Source organism: Tenrec ecaudatus, chromosome 2 (assembly GCF_050624435.1).
Source record: "Tenrec ecaudatus isolate mTenEca1 chromosome 2, mTenEca1.hap1, whole genome shotgun sequence".
Taxonomy (NCBI): Eukaryota; Metazoa; Chordata; class Mammalia; order Afrosoricida; family Tenrecidae; genus Tenrec; species Tenrec ecaudatus.
The window spans coordinates 127,395,972-127,409,943 of record NC_134531.1 but is presented as its reverse complement, the minus strand read 5'-3'; the positions used below and the strand labels follow the sequence as shown (position 1 = coordinate 127,409,943).

Genomic DNA, 13,972 nt, shown 5'->3' with positions numbered 1-13,972 from the left:
TGTCCTTGATTGCATTGATTACAGAAACAGAAAAGGCGATCATCAACTTCCACGGATCAGATTTTCCAGCATACTTTCTTTAATACAGGAGCTGAAAAAGGCAGTTAAACTTCCAGACAACATGTCTGTCTTAAATAGATTGTCACCTTTGTACAGTAGTGTTTGTTCATAAGTATTATAATACTTTTCAGAATTTTGATCTTATTTTATAAAAAGGAGTGAAAATGTATTGCTAACTAGCAGTTTAATAAAAGCAATATTATTGATAAAACGAAACAAGAATTCCAATGTGGTGAGCCTTAAGCAATTTTCATGTACTGACTCAGCCATGCATAATTATTTTTAAAAATATTAAAGAATACTTAGTATTTTAGTCAATAATTCAAACAAGCTTCTTGATATGTACCATCATATACTTGGAGAACGCATTTTATCTGAAACTTTAAGTTTCCTCTGATAAGCTAATAGTGAATAAATTAATGGTGTTCATAATGAAGAACTTAATCCTAAGGAACCAGTGTCTAATTAACAAAGAAATAATCTTGGTTTTGAGACCAAAAATGTAATCTGTAGTATACACAAGAAAAAAAGTCCCAAGGTAAGAAGTTTGGTTAACTATCGTACTACAGAACAAAAAGTACCAAATACTCCTAACAGAATGGTTTGTGTTGTTTTCATAAGGAAAATGTTTATTTTTAGGTCACAGCAGAAAGACCTAAACCCTAAAAAAAAAAAATCCTTCTTGAATATTAGAGTTTGCTGTGCCTTGGGGTCACAGTTACAAACTCAATGACTAGACAATTCAAGTGCACTTTATCATCCATGAAGGCCAGTCTCAGTGGACTTTCCATCATTGTGTCTGAACACGTGTGTGTGTGTGTGTGTGTATGTGTGTAGTATGTCTGTGCAAGGGAGGATGTGTGTGTGGGGTGGGGGGGTATATAAAATCCAGTTAAGAGGTCGCTCCAAGTAGAATCGCTCCAGTTAATTGATACTTGTGATAGTTGGGTTTTATTTTAACTTGGCTAGGCATAGATCTTCAAGAGTATGGCAATAAGACCTCCCCCCATATATGCAGGTCTGAACCTAAAGAAGTCTGCTTGGGGGTGTGGGCTATTTCATATATAATTAGACTGTAAAGAACTGGTCAGTTCCTCTGTGTTTCTGAGTCTCTCTGTCCCCCTCTTCTTGCTGGTCTGGATATTACCTCTGGTGGGGTTATGGCTGGAGGCTGAGAGCTCCCAGAATCAAAAGGGAATATTGCAGGCCACAGTCCCAACCTCGGATCTATCAATCTGTATCATGTAAGCCATGCATGACTTTCCTGCTTCATCTTTCATCTTTCTGCCTGGTTTGTTTTCAGCACTCTAGTTTCCCAGCTCCTTCGGCCACACAGGGAAAGTCTCCAGCTTAACAACTGACACACAGACTTGAATCAAAGCGAATTTAACCACTTCCACAACTGTGTGAACCATTTTTCTTGAGATAAACTCTCTTTATATAAACATATACTACTCAATGATTTTTCTTCTTCTTCTTTTTTAATCCTTTTATTAGGGGCTCATACAACTCTTACTTACCACAATCCATACATACATCAATTGTGTAAAGCACATTTGTACATTCATTGCCCTCATCATTCACAAAACATTTGCTCTCCACCTAAGCCCCTGGCATCAGCTCCTCATTTTTCCCCTTCCTCCCACTCCCCACGCCCTCATGAACCCTTGATAACTTATAAATTATTATTTTGTCATATCTTTCCCTGTCTGACATCTCCCGATTTTTCTTCTTAAAGAGCCAGCCTAACATAGTATTTTGTCCAATTTCAGGGGGAAAAAAAACCTGTACCGCTTTGTGCTATACTTGAATCTAAAAGATAATCCTAGCAGTTTTGTGTTATTTGGGTGGTTTTGATTACAGGAAATTATGTTCTAGTGAAGATGTTAAATACTTAAAATATTTATTCAGCAATATCCATTCTCTCCCATTTATAATAAAAGAACACCCAAGTTTTAATATAGCCAACCCAATTACAAATTATATTTCTTCATTCTCTTTCAGCTTGGTATATCCATATGAAAAAGTTCTAGATAGGAGTACTAATCAAATGTTCAAGATATGTCTATTAACACAGATTTAGAGAAAGTACATTAAGGACCTAAACCAGCTTTTAACATTGCAATTTGTTTATCTTAGCATAGAAAGGATTATGCTCAATTTTTTCTAACAAGAGAAACCATTTGGAACCTTTAAAAGAAGTAAAATAACCTTTTATTTAATAGTTGGAAAAAAAGAAAGATGAAAAATGAGATAATCAAATTTTATTATTACATATCTTCTAGTATATTGACACACACATAAGATACACATACAAATATAAAATATAGACACAAATAATTTAATATACATATACATACAACATGTATGTCTACATATATGTCTACACCCACAGAAAAGTAAAAGAGATGGGTGGATGTAGAGCTAAGTTAGCAGCTTAGCTTCTTATTCCTCTTTCTCCTCACTCTCAGACTGCAAAAGAAAAAGGTGTTTATTACGTTTTTCAATACATAGCATGCTGGAGGAAGCCTGGTGACATAGTGTATGATGTGTTGGGCTGCTAGCCACAAAGTTAGCAGGTGAAACCATCAGGCACTCCACAGGAGAAAGTGGAGACTTCCTACTCTCACACAGAGTTATTGTCCAAAATTCACAGGGGCAGTTCTACCCTAACCTGAATGGTCACTATAAGGTGGAATCGATGTGATGGCAATGAGTGAGTTTTACATGGCATAGTTAAGAGGGATCCAAACAGTGTGTGGACAAATAGAATTAAAAGAAAATGGAATTTGTATATGCATTTTTTGATGTCCCCAATATAGATTCAGTAAATGGTATATGTGACGGGACTTCAAAAACTTTCTGGAAAAATTCCCTCATCTTCTAATTCCATTTACCCAGAAAATTTTAAAAGTCCACCTCCTCATAATTTCTCATACTGTTCTGGCCAAAATGGAATATGTTTATCAATATGTAGTTAATTTGAAATTAATTATATAATACCAATTTTGGATAAAAATTGGTGAAAGCACTGTAATCTTACACAGAAAAGGAATAAAAGAGATGGTATATAAATATATAGACACAGATATAATTTATATTAATTTAACATGAATTTAAAGATACATACAAAAAAGAGAAACATCTCCATATCTTTTTCAAGAAACAGTTCATTATTTTACTGATATTTGCAGGTGTGCTACTGGCCGTCTGCATTAAAATCTCATTTTAATTTTCATAATAACCCAGGCGTGGAAAAATCCCATTTATTTTAAAGTAGAGGATATTAAGACCTCAAGTGGTCAATTGACCTCTATGTTTTGTGACAGCAAGGGCCAGGTGTTTTTCTTTCCCAACATATTATAAGTGTCTAATAGTGCCTGGTACATGACAGAAAACTTAGATGGATAAACGGGTGAATGATACTGCTCATGATTGGATACATAAAGTCTATTCTAATTCCAAAGTTTAAGAACTTCAAAGTATCTGGCAAAATATCATTGAAAAATAAAATGTAAACATCAACCTATTAAAATATATGAATCCTTATTATAAAATACTCTGCCAGCCACATCATTGTTACAGCGATGTACAACGTATGTCACTGTTCTTTATTGATTTGCTTAACTCAAATATTTAATTTACCTCAACTATACAAAATAGTAATGAAATAAAGAAGGCGCTATGAGAGTATTTTACAAAATGAAGTATTTGAGTATGCAAACGCAGAACTGGATTTATTTATAACAGCAGGGTTAGATAAAAAGAAAAACTTTGAAGCTATGTTCTGTCCTTTTTACTTTTAGAGTTCCCACTGTGGTCCACAGACCAAAGTCCTCAATGAGCCAGTCTGCTGGGCTCTGTTCATGTCGTTTTTCACCCTTGCTTCCTTTACATGGAAATAGTCACATCTATTCCTCCAAGTTTCAAAATATGGATCTGGGCCCTGAGTGTGTCATTAAATTGTTATGTGGCAACTGGAAAGCAACTTTTGCCTTAAATGTAGTATGGAAACTCAGTTAGACCAGTGTTTCCCAATACTGCTTAATGATGAGAATGCTATCGTCGCTGTGCGCAATCAAGTTGATGCCAACGCCCAGATGCTCAGCGTGACAGAGTGGAACCACTAACCCCTCGGGTTTCACAGTGTAATCTTTACATGTGGCGATCACCCCGTCTTTTCTCTTGTGCAGTGCCTAGCAAGCTAAGAAACTTCTGACCTTTCGACAACTTAATACTTAACCAGTATGTCACCAATCACCTTGATTCTAATAATACTTGAGGGAATATTCGGAGTTCCTTGTCAAAAGGGAGATTCCTGAGCCCCAACCCAGACATATTGCTAGAAAGAGCAAGAGGTTAATTACAAAAATGTAAATTTCACTTGCTTTGTGTACTTTGAGGACTTGAGTTTGAAGCCCCAGAACAGAACTCTGGTAGAGTAGTGGCTTTGGTGTTGGACTCCTACCACAAAGTCAACAGTTCAAACCCACCATCCATTCCATAACGAAAAATGAGACTGTCTTCTCCCATAAAGATATAGAGTCTCAAAGCGTCTGAGGACTAGTTCTACTCTGTCCTATCGGGTCTTCATGAATCATAATTGACCTGATGGCCGTGGGTTTGCTTGTTTGTTCTTTTTTTCTTTCCCATGTTAAGCCTCATGTTTCTAAAGTGATCAGTTAGTGAATGTCTTCAAATCTTAAAAAAAAGATAAGTCTGAATACCATTCCTGATAAATACACCCATTCCTCACTTTCCAACATGGTTAGGTTCCAAAGACCAAGCCATTATGAAAAATGTGTAGTTTGCAAGGATGAGAAAGGCACAGAAGCAGTCTCAGAGCCAAGGGCCTACAGCGGTTCTCAACCTTCCTAATGCCACGACCCTTTCAGACAGTTCCTCGTGTTGCGGTGACCCCCCAACCATAACATTATTTTCGTTGCTACTTCACAACTGTGATTCTGCTACTGTTATGAATCGGCGACCACATGTGAAAGGACCGTTTGACCCTGAGAACCGCTGCCTTGGACCATGTATGCCTCAGCACCAAGTGGACCTGGGGCCCAGGAAGTAGGAGCTCAGGCAAACAGAGGGGACCAAGGATCTTGACAGTTGATAGGAATTGCTGCCCCGTACAGCTGCCCCCTTCGGTTTTCCCAGCTTCTCGCTGCCACTCACATGCTGGGGAGGGACCCCACAGAAACGAGCCATGTGCTGCTGGGCTTGGAAGGCCTGGAATCTGAGACTGGCGCAACCGCGTGGAAAAGCAGCTCCGCGGCCTGGGTCACGGAGGAAAAGGGGCGGAAAACGGGTTTCTGCTGCAGCCCCCAAATTACCCCCAGTGCCCTTCCTGCCTTAAGACCAAGGCCCTCTAGGGTACTTGAGGAAAGCAGCAGCAGCAACTTCCCCGGCACCCACCTCATCCGGGGCCCCTCCAGCCCCCACTCCCCCGGGGCCCTCTCTCTCAAAATCCATTTCTGTCACCTCTTTTTCATGAAGAGCTGCAATGGTAGCTCAGACGGCTGGAATGGAATGAGCAAAACACGTCCTGGAATGCTGGTTCTTCAGGTGCTAGCCGAGCTGACCTGGGTAGCTCTGCGGACCATGAATTGGGCTTGGGGAGGCTACTCGAGTTAATTAGAAAAATAGCTGAGTATATTTTTTTACTACTGTCATGATGAAACCGTCAAATGAAACATCAGATAATGACACAGTCACTAAGTGAGGACACAGCAAAGGCTTTCATGGAGTACTGAGATTTCTGGTCACTACTTCAGGCATCTGAACTTTTAAAATTTACATCCTTATACTTTTAGATTCTGGAGGGTTACCTCAACTAAGTAGACAGTCCTATCTATAAGAAAGAATTGCTTTTTTTAAAATATAGTAAGAAGACATTTTCAACATCTTTCTCACACTGACTCACTGTCATCTAGTTAATTCTGACTCACGGTGACCTGATAGAACAGAACTGCCCCACTGGGTTTCTGAGGCTGTACTTCTTTACAGGACTAGAAAACCTCTTCTTTCTCCCAGAGTAGCTGGTGGTTTCGAACTGATTATCTTGCAATTAGCAGCCCACATTGTAACCCACTGTGCCATCATGACACCAATATTTTTACTCTTAAAATGACCTAAACAAGTAAACAATAACCAAATGCTTTTCCTTTTAAAAGGATCTTTTGTTCATTTGTTTATTTCTAGCACTGTGTAATAAATAAAATAGTCTTACCTAATCGTAGTTCTCCAAAGTTGCCACATCCAATTTTTTTCCCAACTCTAAAGTTAGGTCCAACCATTAAGACTCCAGAGGAGGAAGACCCAGTTCCTCGAGTACTGTGCCCGGACCGACCACTGGGCCGAGCCATTCTATCATCCAATTTGTCCTTGTCTTTCTTTTTATTATCCATATCAAGTTTGCGGTACTCCACTTTGAATTCTTTAGTCAAGACAAGCACGCTGAATCAGGGTATTGTGAGAACAGGTACATCACTAGGAAACAGTTCCAGGTGGGTAACGTTAACATTCAAACTGCAGTAGGTAGTCAATTGACTGGTGCGTGTTCATCCCATTCGTAAAATGATGTTTCTCGGCTGTCTTTTCAGCAAAACATGTCTTCAAATGTATCTGTTCAGTGATGTATGCTGAGACTGATAGGGTGCTAGAATATTAAGAGAAGAAAATTAGTCAACTTAGAGAATTAAAAACATTTGTTTGGGAAATTAGATATAGGATTAGGCAACAAATTATTGCTATTCATAGATGCCCACTGAAATTAAACCTCAAGTCTTGTAAATTTCTCTGTATTTCTGCACTAAAATTGTGCTCCCCTGATACCAAGATATATGTTAGAATTCCAACTCCAATATCTGAGGGCATAATCCTGGTAACAGAGTTTCCTCTGTTAATCATACCAGAATACGGTGGGTTCTAAATCAAGAGCAAAACTTGTGAATTGACAAAGGGTATCCTAGCCTCAGAGATCTACCCATAGACCATGGCGGGGCAGTAATGCAGTCAGTCACCAAGTGAGGATGCCCACAAGTCAAAGAGCCATGAACAGCATGAGTTACCTTCAAAGAAAGAATCAGCATGGCCAAGATTTGGATTTGGACTTTTCAGCCTCCAGAAAGATGAGAAAATAACTTTCTGATTTGTAAACGCCACTCACGGTGGTATAGTGGTATTTCTGTTACAGCCCCACTAGGAACCTATAAGAGGCAACCTGGAGAACTGTGCTCTGTGGCCTGTGACCGTCTTAACTCCGAGGGGAATCAGGATTGGAAACAGCAGTAACACATCCACAGCTGGTGTCAGAGACGTATTTAAAGTCGGTTGGTGTGTGTTGGAAGGGTCCTGGTGGCATAATGAAATGCTGGTTGGGGCACTAACCACAAGGTCAACAGTTCAAACCCACCAGCCTTTCCGCAGGATAACACTGAAGCTTGCCTGTTCCGATAAAGATTCATAGTGTTGGAACCCTAGGGAGCAGCCATCATTAAAGTGATAACAGATTTTGGTTTGGGTATGTGTTGGCGAAGGTACATTCACATAGAAAACACCATCTTCAGTAACAAATAGTTTTGTTTTTTTAACTGTAAAACCGTTCATATGGAAAAAAAATTTTTTAAACCGTTAGTATGAAATTGAAACAAGTTGAAAGTATATTGCTCCCCTCTCCCTCATGAACCCTTGATAATTTATAAGTTATTATATTGTCATATCTTGCACTGTCTGACATCTCCTTTCACCCACTCAAAAATCAAATTTCTGTATACCTATTAATCCTGATGTGGAATTAGTTTTTAATTAAACAGTTTACTTTTATTTCTAGAGACATCCAAAACTCACTCACTGCCATCCAGTCGAATGTGTCTCATAAAACTAGCAGCTGCTCCACAGGAGAAAGATGAGGCTTTTTACTTCCATAAAGAGTTTCTTACACAGAAACCTAAAAATTCCTTGCCCAAATTAATCCTGCCTGTAGTTTCACTTTGCTGGTCTCTTTGTCTCCCCAGGGTTTCTAAATCACCTTTCCTTTCCTGATAAAAGAACAGGCAACAGCAAATCCACTACCTGAGGATGTTAATGAAAAACACAAACAACAACAACAAAAAACCCTCTACTAATTGCTGTTGAGTCAATTCTGGCTCATAACGCTTCATCTTTCCTAAAGAGCATGTGGGGCAGCAGAGTCAAGGAACTTGCAGATGGTAGTAGTCCACTGCATAACTCACTATGCCAGTAGGACTCCTTGAAAAAGACCCCAGGCTTATTTAATTTAAAAAATTAATTAATTATGGCTGCAGGTGGGTGGAGAGTAAAATCATTAGCAGTCTGACCAAAGATCATCTAGTCATCCCTTTTGACTCAGTTTCAGTAAAAGGAGGAAGATAAGATTTAACCAATCATGTTAAGATTAGCCAATGGTTGATCTGCTTTTCTCTCTCCCCTTTACACCCCAGGAGCCATGGTGGTGTCGTGGGGTACAGACTGAACTGCTAACTGCAAGGACCCTGGTTCAAACTCACCAATGACTCCATGGGAGAAAGGTGAGGAGTAATTCTGCTCTGTCCTACAGTGTCTCTATGAGTCAGTTTGTTTGTTTGCTTGTTTTCCATCTCTATATGTTTCATTATAAAAGTCTACTTCAAGACATTTGCTTTTATTTTTGAAAAACAGAATTATCCCTTTATCTACATATAGACTAATAATTACTCGAAACAAAATTTTATCTTTCCGTTTCTTCAGACAATGGTTATTTTTGACAGGGAACACAGCTAATTTTAAGAAAACAGACTGATTCTACTGTGGCGATGTATTGTCATCCCAGGAGGACTTGGTTAACAGGCTGTTATAAAGTTTGACCTGTCTGGTTGGTTTACATGAGGACTTTCAAATGAGTTTATCTCTAAAACAAAAACTACATAAAAGCAGTGAAGAAGTTAAATGATCTATTATAAAATGATTTTTTTATTTAAGCCATTGTGTTTTTAAATATATCTTATCATTTTAACAAAATATATGTAACACATGCACAATAGAAAACACAAAACATTGCTGAGAGAAGCTAAACCCAAAAAACAAACTGCCAAAGCATCAAGTCTGATTGAGAGAGCCCACAGGGCACAGTGGAGCTGCCTCTTTAGGTTTCCAAAGCTGTAACACGTCACGGAAGGTGGGCTTATCTTTCCCTCCCAGAGTGCCTCACTCAACGCACTGCCATGCAGTCTGTGCCGACGCACAGCTATCCAGCAGGGCAGGGTAGAACTGCCCGGGAGTTTCAGAGACTAACTCTTTATGGGAGTAGAAAGAGCCATCTCTTCCCACTAAGCAGCTATGTATGACCTTGCTGTTCGAAGCCCAGGGCATAACCTTCTGTACCACGAGGGCTCTTGGGGAGAAACTAATGTGCATGCATTGAATTGGAAATGTTGGTGTTGTTAATATACCCATTCTTCACAAATTTATCTATAAAATCAATGCAACTCAAGGCAAAATGTCAACAGCATTTTAAAGAATAGAAAAGCCATTCTAGAGTGTACATAAAAATGTAAAGAATCTAGCTAAACAATCTCAGGGGAACATTCTACTTGAATGCAAGACCTCCTAGAGAAGTAGTACATCGCTGAGATACTGTGGAACAAGCCTAAAAATGGCAGACTCACCAATGGAACAGCAAGGAAAATCTACAAATAGATCTACACACATGCAGCCAATTGAATTTCACTAAAGCCCCAATCAACTCAATTATGAAAAGAAGGTGATTTTAGCAAAAGTCCCTAGCACAATTAATTGCATGAGGGGTGTGGGGAGTCAACAACCCTACTTCATTCCAAATACAAAAAAAAATTAAAGAGGAATATCTTGTGATCTCAAAGTGGGAAAAAATTTCTCAGAAGACACAAGAAACCTTAACTATAAAAAATACTTGATAAGGAGATCATCAAAATTAAAAACCTGTGCTCACAGAAAGATACGCCTATGGGGTGTTCACTGTCACTTAGCAGTAAAATATAAATTACAACCATAATAAAATATCCTTTCGTGCCCATTAGAATAGTTACCATAAGAGAGACTGACAATATTAAGTGTTGATAAAAATTAGGAGCAACTCACACATGGTTGGTATTAGAACAAAGTAGTACAACTCTGGGGAAAAGTTTGGCGGCTTATTTTTCCTTTCTTTTTATAAATCATTTTATTGGGGGCTCATACAGATCTTATACAATCCACAAATCAATTGTATCAACCACATCTGTACATATGTTGCCATCATCATTTCCAAAATATTTTCTTTCTACTTGAGTCCTTGGTATGAGTGCTTCTTTTTTCCTTCCCACCCTCATGAACTCTTGATAATTGATATTTTATTTTTATATTTTACACCATCTGCTGTCTCCCTTCACCCACGTTTCTCTTGCTCATCCCCCTGAGGGGGATGTCGATCATTGTGATCGGTTACACCTTTTGACCCCTTCACCCCCCACACGCCCCCACCCTCATGGTATCACTACTCTTACTGACCTTGATTCTGTGTGTCCAGAACTCTTATCTGTACCAGTGTACATCCTCTGGTCTAGCCAAATTTGTAAGGTAGAATTGGGATCATGATAGTTGGGGGAAGAAGCATTAAAGAACTAGAGCAGGGATCCTCAAACTTTTTAAACAGGGGGCCAGTTCACTGTCCCTCAGACCTGTTGGAGGGCTGACTATAGTTTTTTTTAAAAAAAACTATGAACAAATTCCGATGCATAGAGCACATATCTTATTTTGAAGTACAAAAAACAGATGGGGCAAAAACACCCGGTGGGCAGGATAAATATTCTCAGTGGGCCGCATGTGGCCCGTGGGCCATAGTTTGAGGACCCCTGAACTAGAGAAATGTGTGCCTCATCAGCGCTATACTGCACCATGGCTGGCTCATCCCTTCCTTGTGACCCTTCTGTGAGTGGATGTCCAATTGTATACAGATGGTGGCAGCTTTTTTTAAAGTGCAATATGCACCTATCCTATGTCCTATCTGTACCACTCTTCATTATTTAGCTATGAAAACTGCAAGTCTGCATGCCTTTAGTCAGATTTTCTAGAGAAACAGAGCCAGTGATAGATACCTAAGAATATGCAGAGAGGAAGATTAGCTTCAAGGAATTACGAGTGACTGTGAAAGCATGACAAACACAACATCCAGAAGCCAGTCAATAGGAAAAATGAAGAATAAGATGGCTCTGACAAAGTACCTGTAATTTGGAGGTCAAAACACATCCTAGGGAAACTCCCTTTACATTCCTAAGGGCTTTAATTGCTTGAGGCTGACATACATTGCAAAAAGTTTTCTGGTTTACTAACGCATAACTCCTTTATAGAGTCCTTATGCAGTGCATACTTACTAAGGTAGAAGGGAGCGAGAAAGAGGACAGATCTCAACGAGGTGGACTGGCACAGTGGTTGCAACAGTGGGCTCAAGCATAGGAACAATCGAGGATGGCACAGAACCAGGCAGTGCTTCGTTCTATGTGTCGGAACCAACTAGATGACACCTAACAACAACATGCACTACATCTGATTCCTGCACTTGGCTGCTAACCAAGAGATTGGAGGTTTGAATCCACCCAAAGACACCTCAAAAGAAAAGACCTCTGAAAATCAGCCACTGGAAACCCTGCAAGTACAGTTCTACTGACGCTCACAGGGCTGCTATGAACTAAAAATAACAAGATGGGAACATAAACCAAAACCCTGTAACAATGAATAAATCCGTGTTTTACGACAGAACTGGGCGCCAGCGCGAGCCACTTTAACACATAAACTTAGCAATCACCACACACAGGGGACCACTGTTTACAGCAGCTTTATTTGTAATAACCATAATATTTGAGCTATTGGTGCACAGCTTCCTGCACTACGACAACACGCAAACTACCACAGTAAGGCAACGTAGACATGTATTTCAATGAGTTCATGCTTTTCTCTGTAAATTTAAAGTCTTTCATATCCATTGATTAATCTTAAGTACCCTACGTTTTGTTATTACTACATGTAATATATTTCTCTGAAATGGTTTCCTTTCTTTCAATTTTACTGTTTTCACTCTACATTTAAAAAGTTATACAATATTTCAAACATTATAACAGACAAATTTCAGCAGAGCTTCCAGACTAAGGTTAGGAATAAAGGCCTGATAAAGTAAAAATAATAGTAATAATAATAACCAGTTTTAAAAAAAAGAAAACCTCCATGGACCACAGATACACTACTGGCAAATAAGCCTTCCTCCTCCCCAACCCCCACCCCACCCCAGTTAAAAGTTATTCAAAGTATGCAGTGTTCACAGCTATTAACCCAGGCATCCCCAAGGGCATAAGGATGATACAAAACCAGACAAAGTTGCGTTCTGTTGTACAAGGTATCACTAGGAGTCTAACCTCACTCATCTTTAACTAAAAATTACAATACGGCCTGAAAGACCAACTTATGAAAAATCTCACTTTTCACAAGCGAAAAAAAAATTCAGGAAACCCCAATCATAACTACAATGTAATTTTTCAAAAACACTGACAAATATATTCAAAAGTTTCTATTGAAAAGCAAGGGCTTTAAAATAGTCAATAAACTCATGAAAAAGAAAGTGGAGAAAGTAGTCTCACCACATAGATAGAGGCACACTGGGGAGCCCGGCAACACATTGTAAGTGTTGACTGCAGAACAAAGGTCAGCAGCTGTAACCCACCAGCCACGCCACAAGAAACAAGGGCAGTCTGCTCCTGGGAAGATGCACAACTTGGGACACATGATGTGGCAGTTCTACGCAGTTCTAGAGGGTTAAGGATCTACTCAGAGGCAATGGATTTGGTTTCGGGTATATTTTTTTCTCTTTTTAAAACATTTTATTAGGGACTCATACAACTCTTATCACAATCCATACATACATCTATTGTGTAAAGCACATCTGTACATTCTTTGCCCTAATCATTCTCAAAGCATTTGCTCTCCACCTAAGCCCTTTGCATCAGGTCCTCTTTTTTTCCCCTCCCTCCCTGCTCCTCCTTCCCTCATGAACCCTTGATAATTTATAAACTATTATTTTGTCATATCTTGCCCTATCCGATATCTCTCTTCAACCCTTTTTTTGTTGTCCGTCCCCCGAGGAGGACATCACATGTACAGCCTTATAATCGGTTCCCTCTTTCCAACCCACTCTCCCTCTAACCTCTCAGTATCGCCCCTCACACCCCTGGTCCTGAAGGTATCATCTGCCCTGGATCCCCTGTGCCTCCAGCTCCTATCTGCACCAGTGTACATCCTCTGGTCTATCCAGACTTGCAAGGTAGAATTCGGATCATGATAGTTGGGGGGGAGGAAGCATTTAGGAACTGGAGGAAAGCTGTATTCTTCATCGGTGCACCCTGACTGACTCATCTCCTCCCCTAGACCCCTCTGTGAGGGGATCTCCAGTGGCCAACAAATGGGCTCTGGGTCTCCACTCTGCACTTCCCCCTTCATTCACTATGGTAAGATATTTTTCTGATGATGCCTTATACCTGATCCCTTCGACATCTCATGATCGCACAGGCTGGTGTGCTTCTCCCGTGTGGGCTTTGTTGCTTCTGAGCTAGATGGCCACTTGTTTACCTTCAAGCCTTTAAGACCCCAGACGCTATCTCTTTTGATAGCCGGGCACCATCAGCTTTCTTCGCCACATTTGCCTATGCACCCGTTTGTCCTCAGCGATCATATCATGGAGGTGTGTACCCAATGATATGATTTTTTCTTCTCTGATGCCTGATAACTGATCCCTTCGGGGCCATGTGATCACACAGGCTGGTGTGTTCTTCCATGTGGGCTTTGTTTCTTCTGAGCTAGATAGCCGCTTGTTTATCTTCAAGCCTTTAAGATTCCAGATGCAATG

General features: G+C 39.8%; 1 protein-coding gene across 9 annotated transcripts in view; it reads right to left on the bottom strand.

The window, feature by feature from the left end:
• The window catches only part of CSNK1G3 (casein kinase 1 gamma 3), a 148,477-nt gene that overhangs the window by 97,443 nt on the left and 37,062 nt on the right, over window positions 1-13,972 (bottom strand). For all 9 annotated transcript variants that reach the window (XM_075541456.1, XM_075541455.1, XM_075541454.1 and 6 more), the window contains exon 2: window positions 6,296-6,724. In XM_075541456.1, the coding sequence (XP_075397571.1) occupies window positions 6,296-6,473 (178 nt within the window). In that variant the 5' untranslated portion in view covers window positions 6,474-6,724. The remainder of the gene's footprint in view (window positions 1-6,295; window positions 6,725-13,972) is intronic.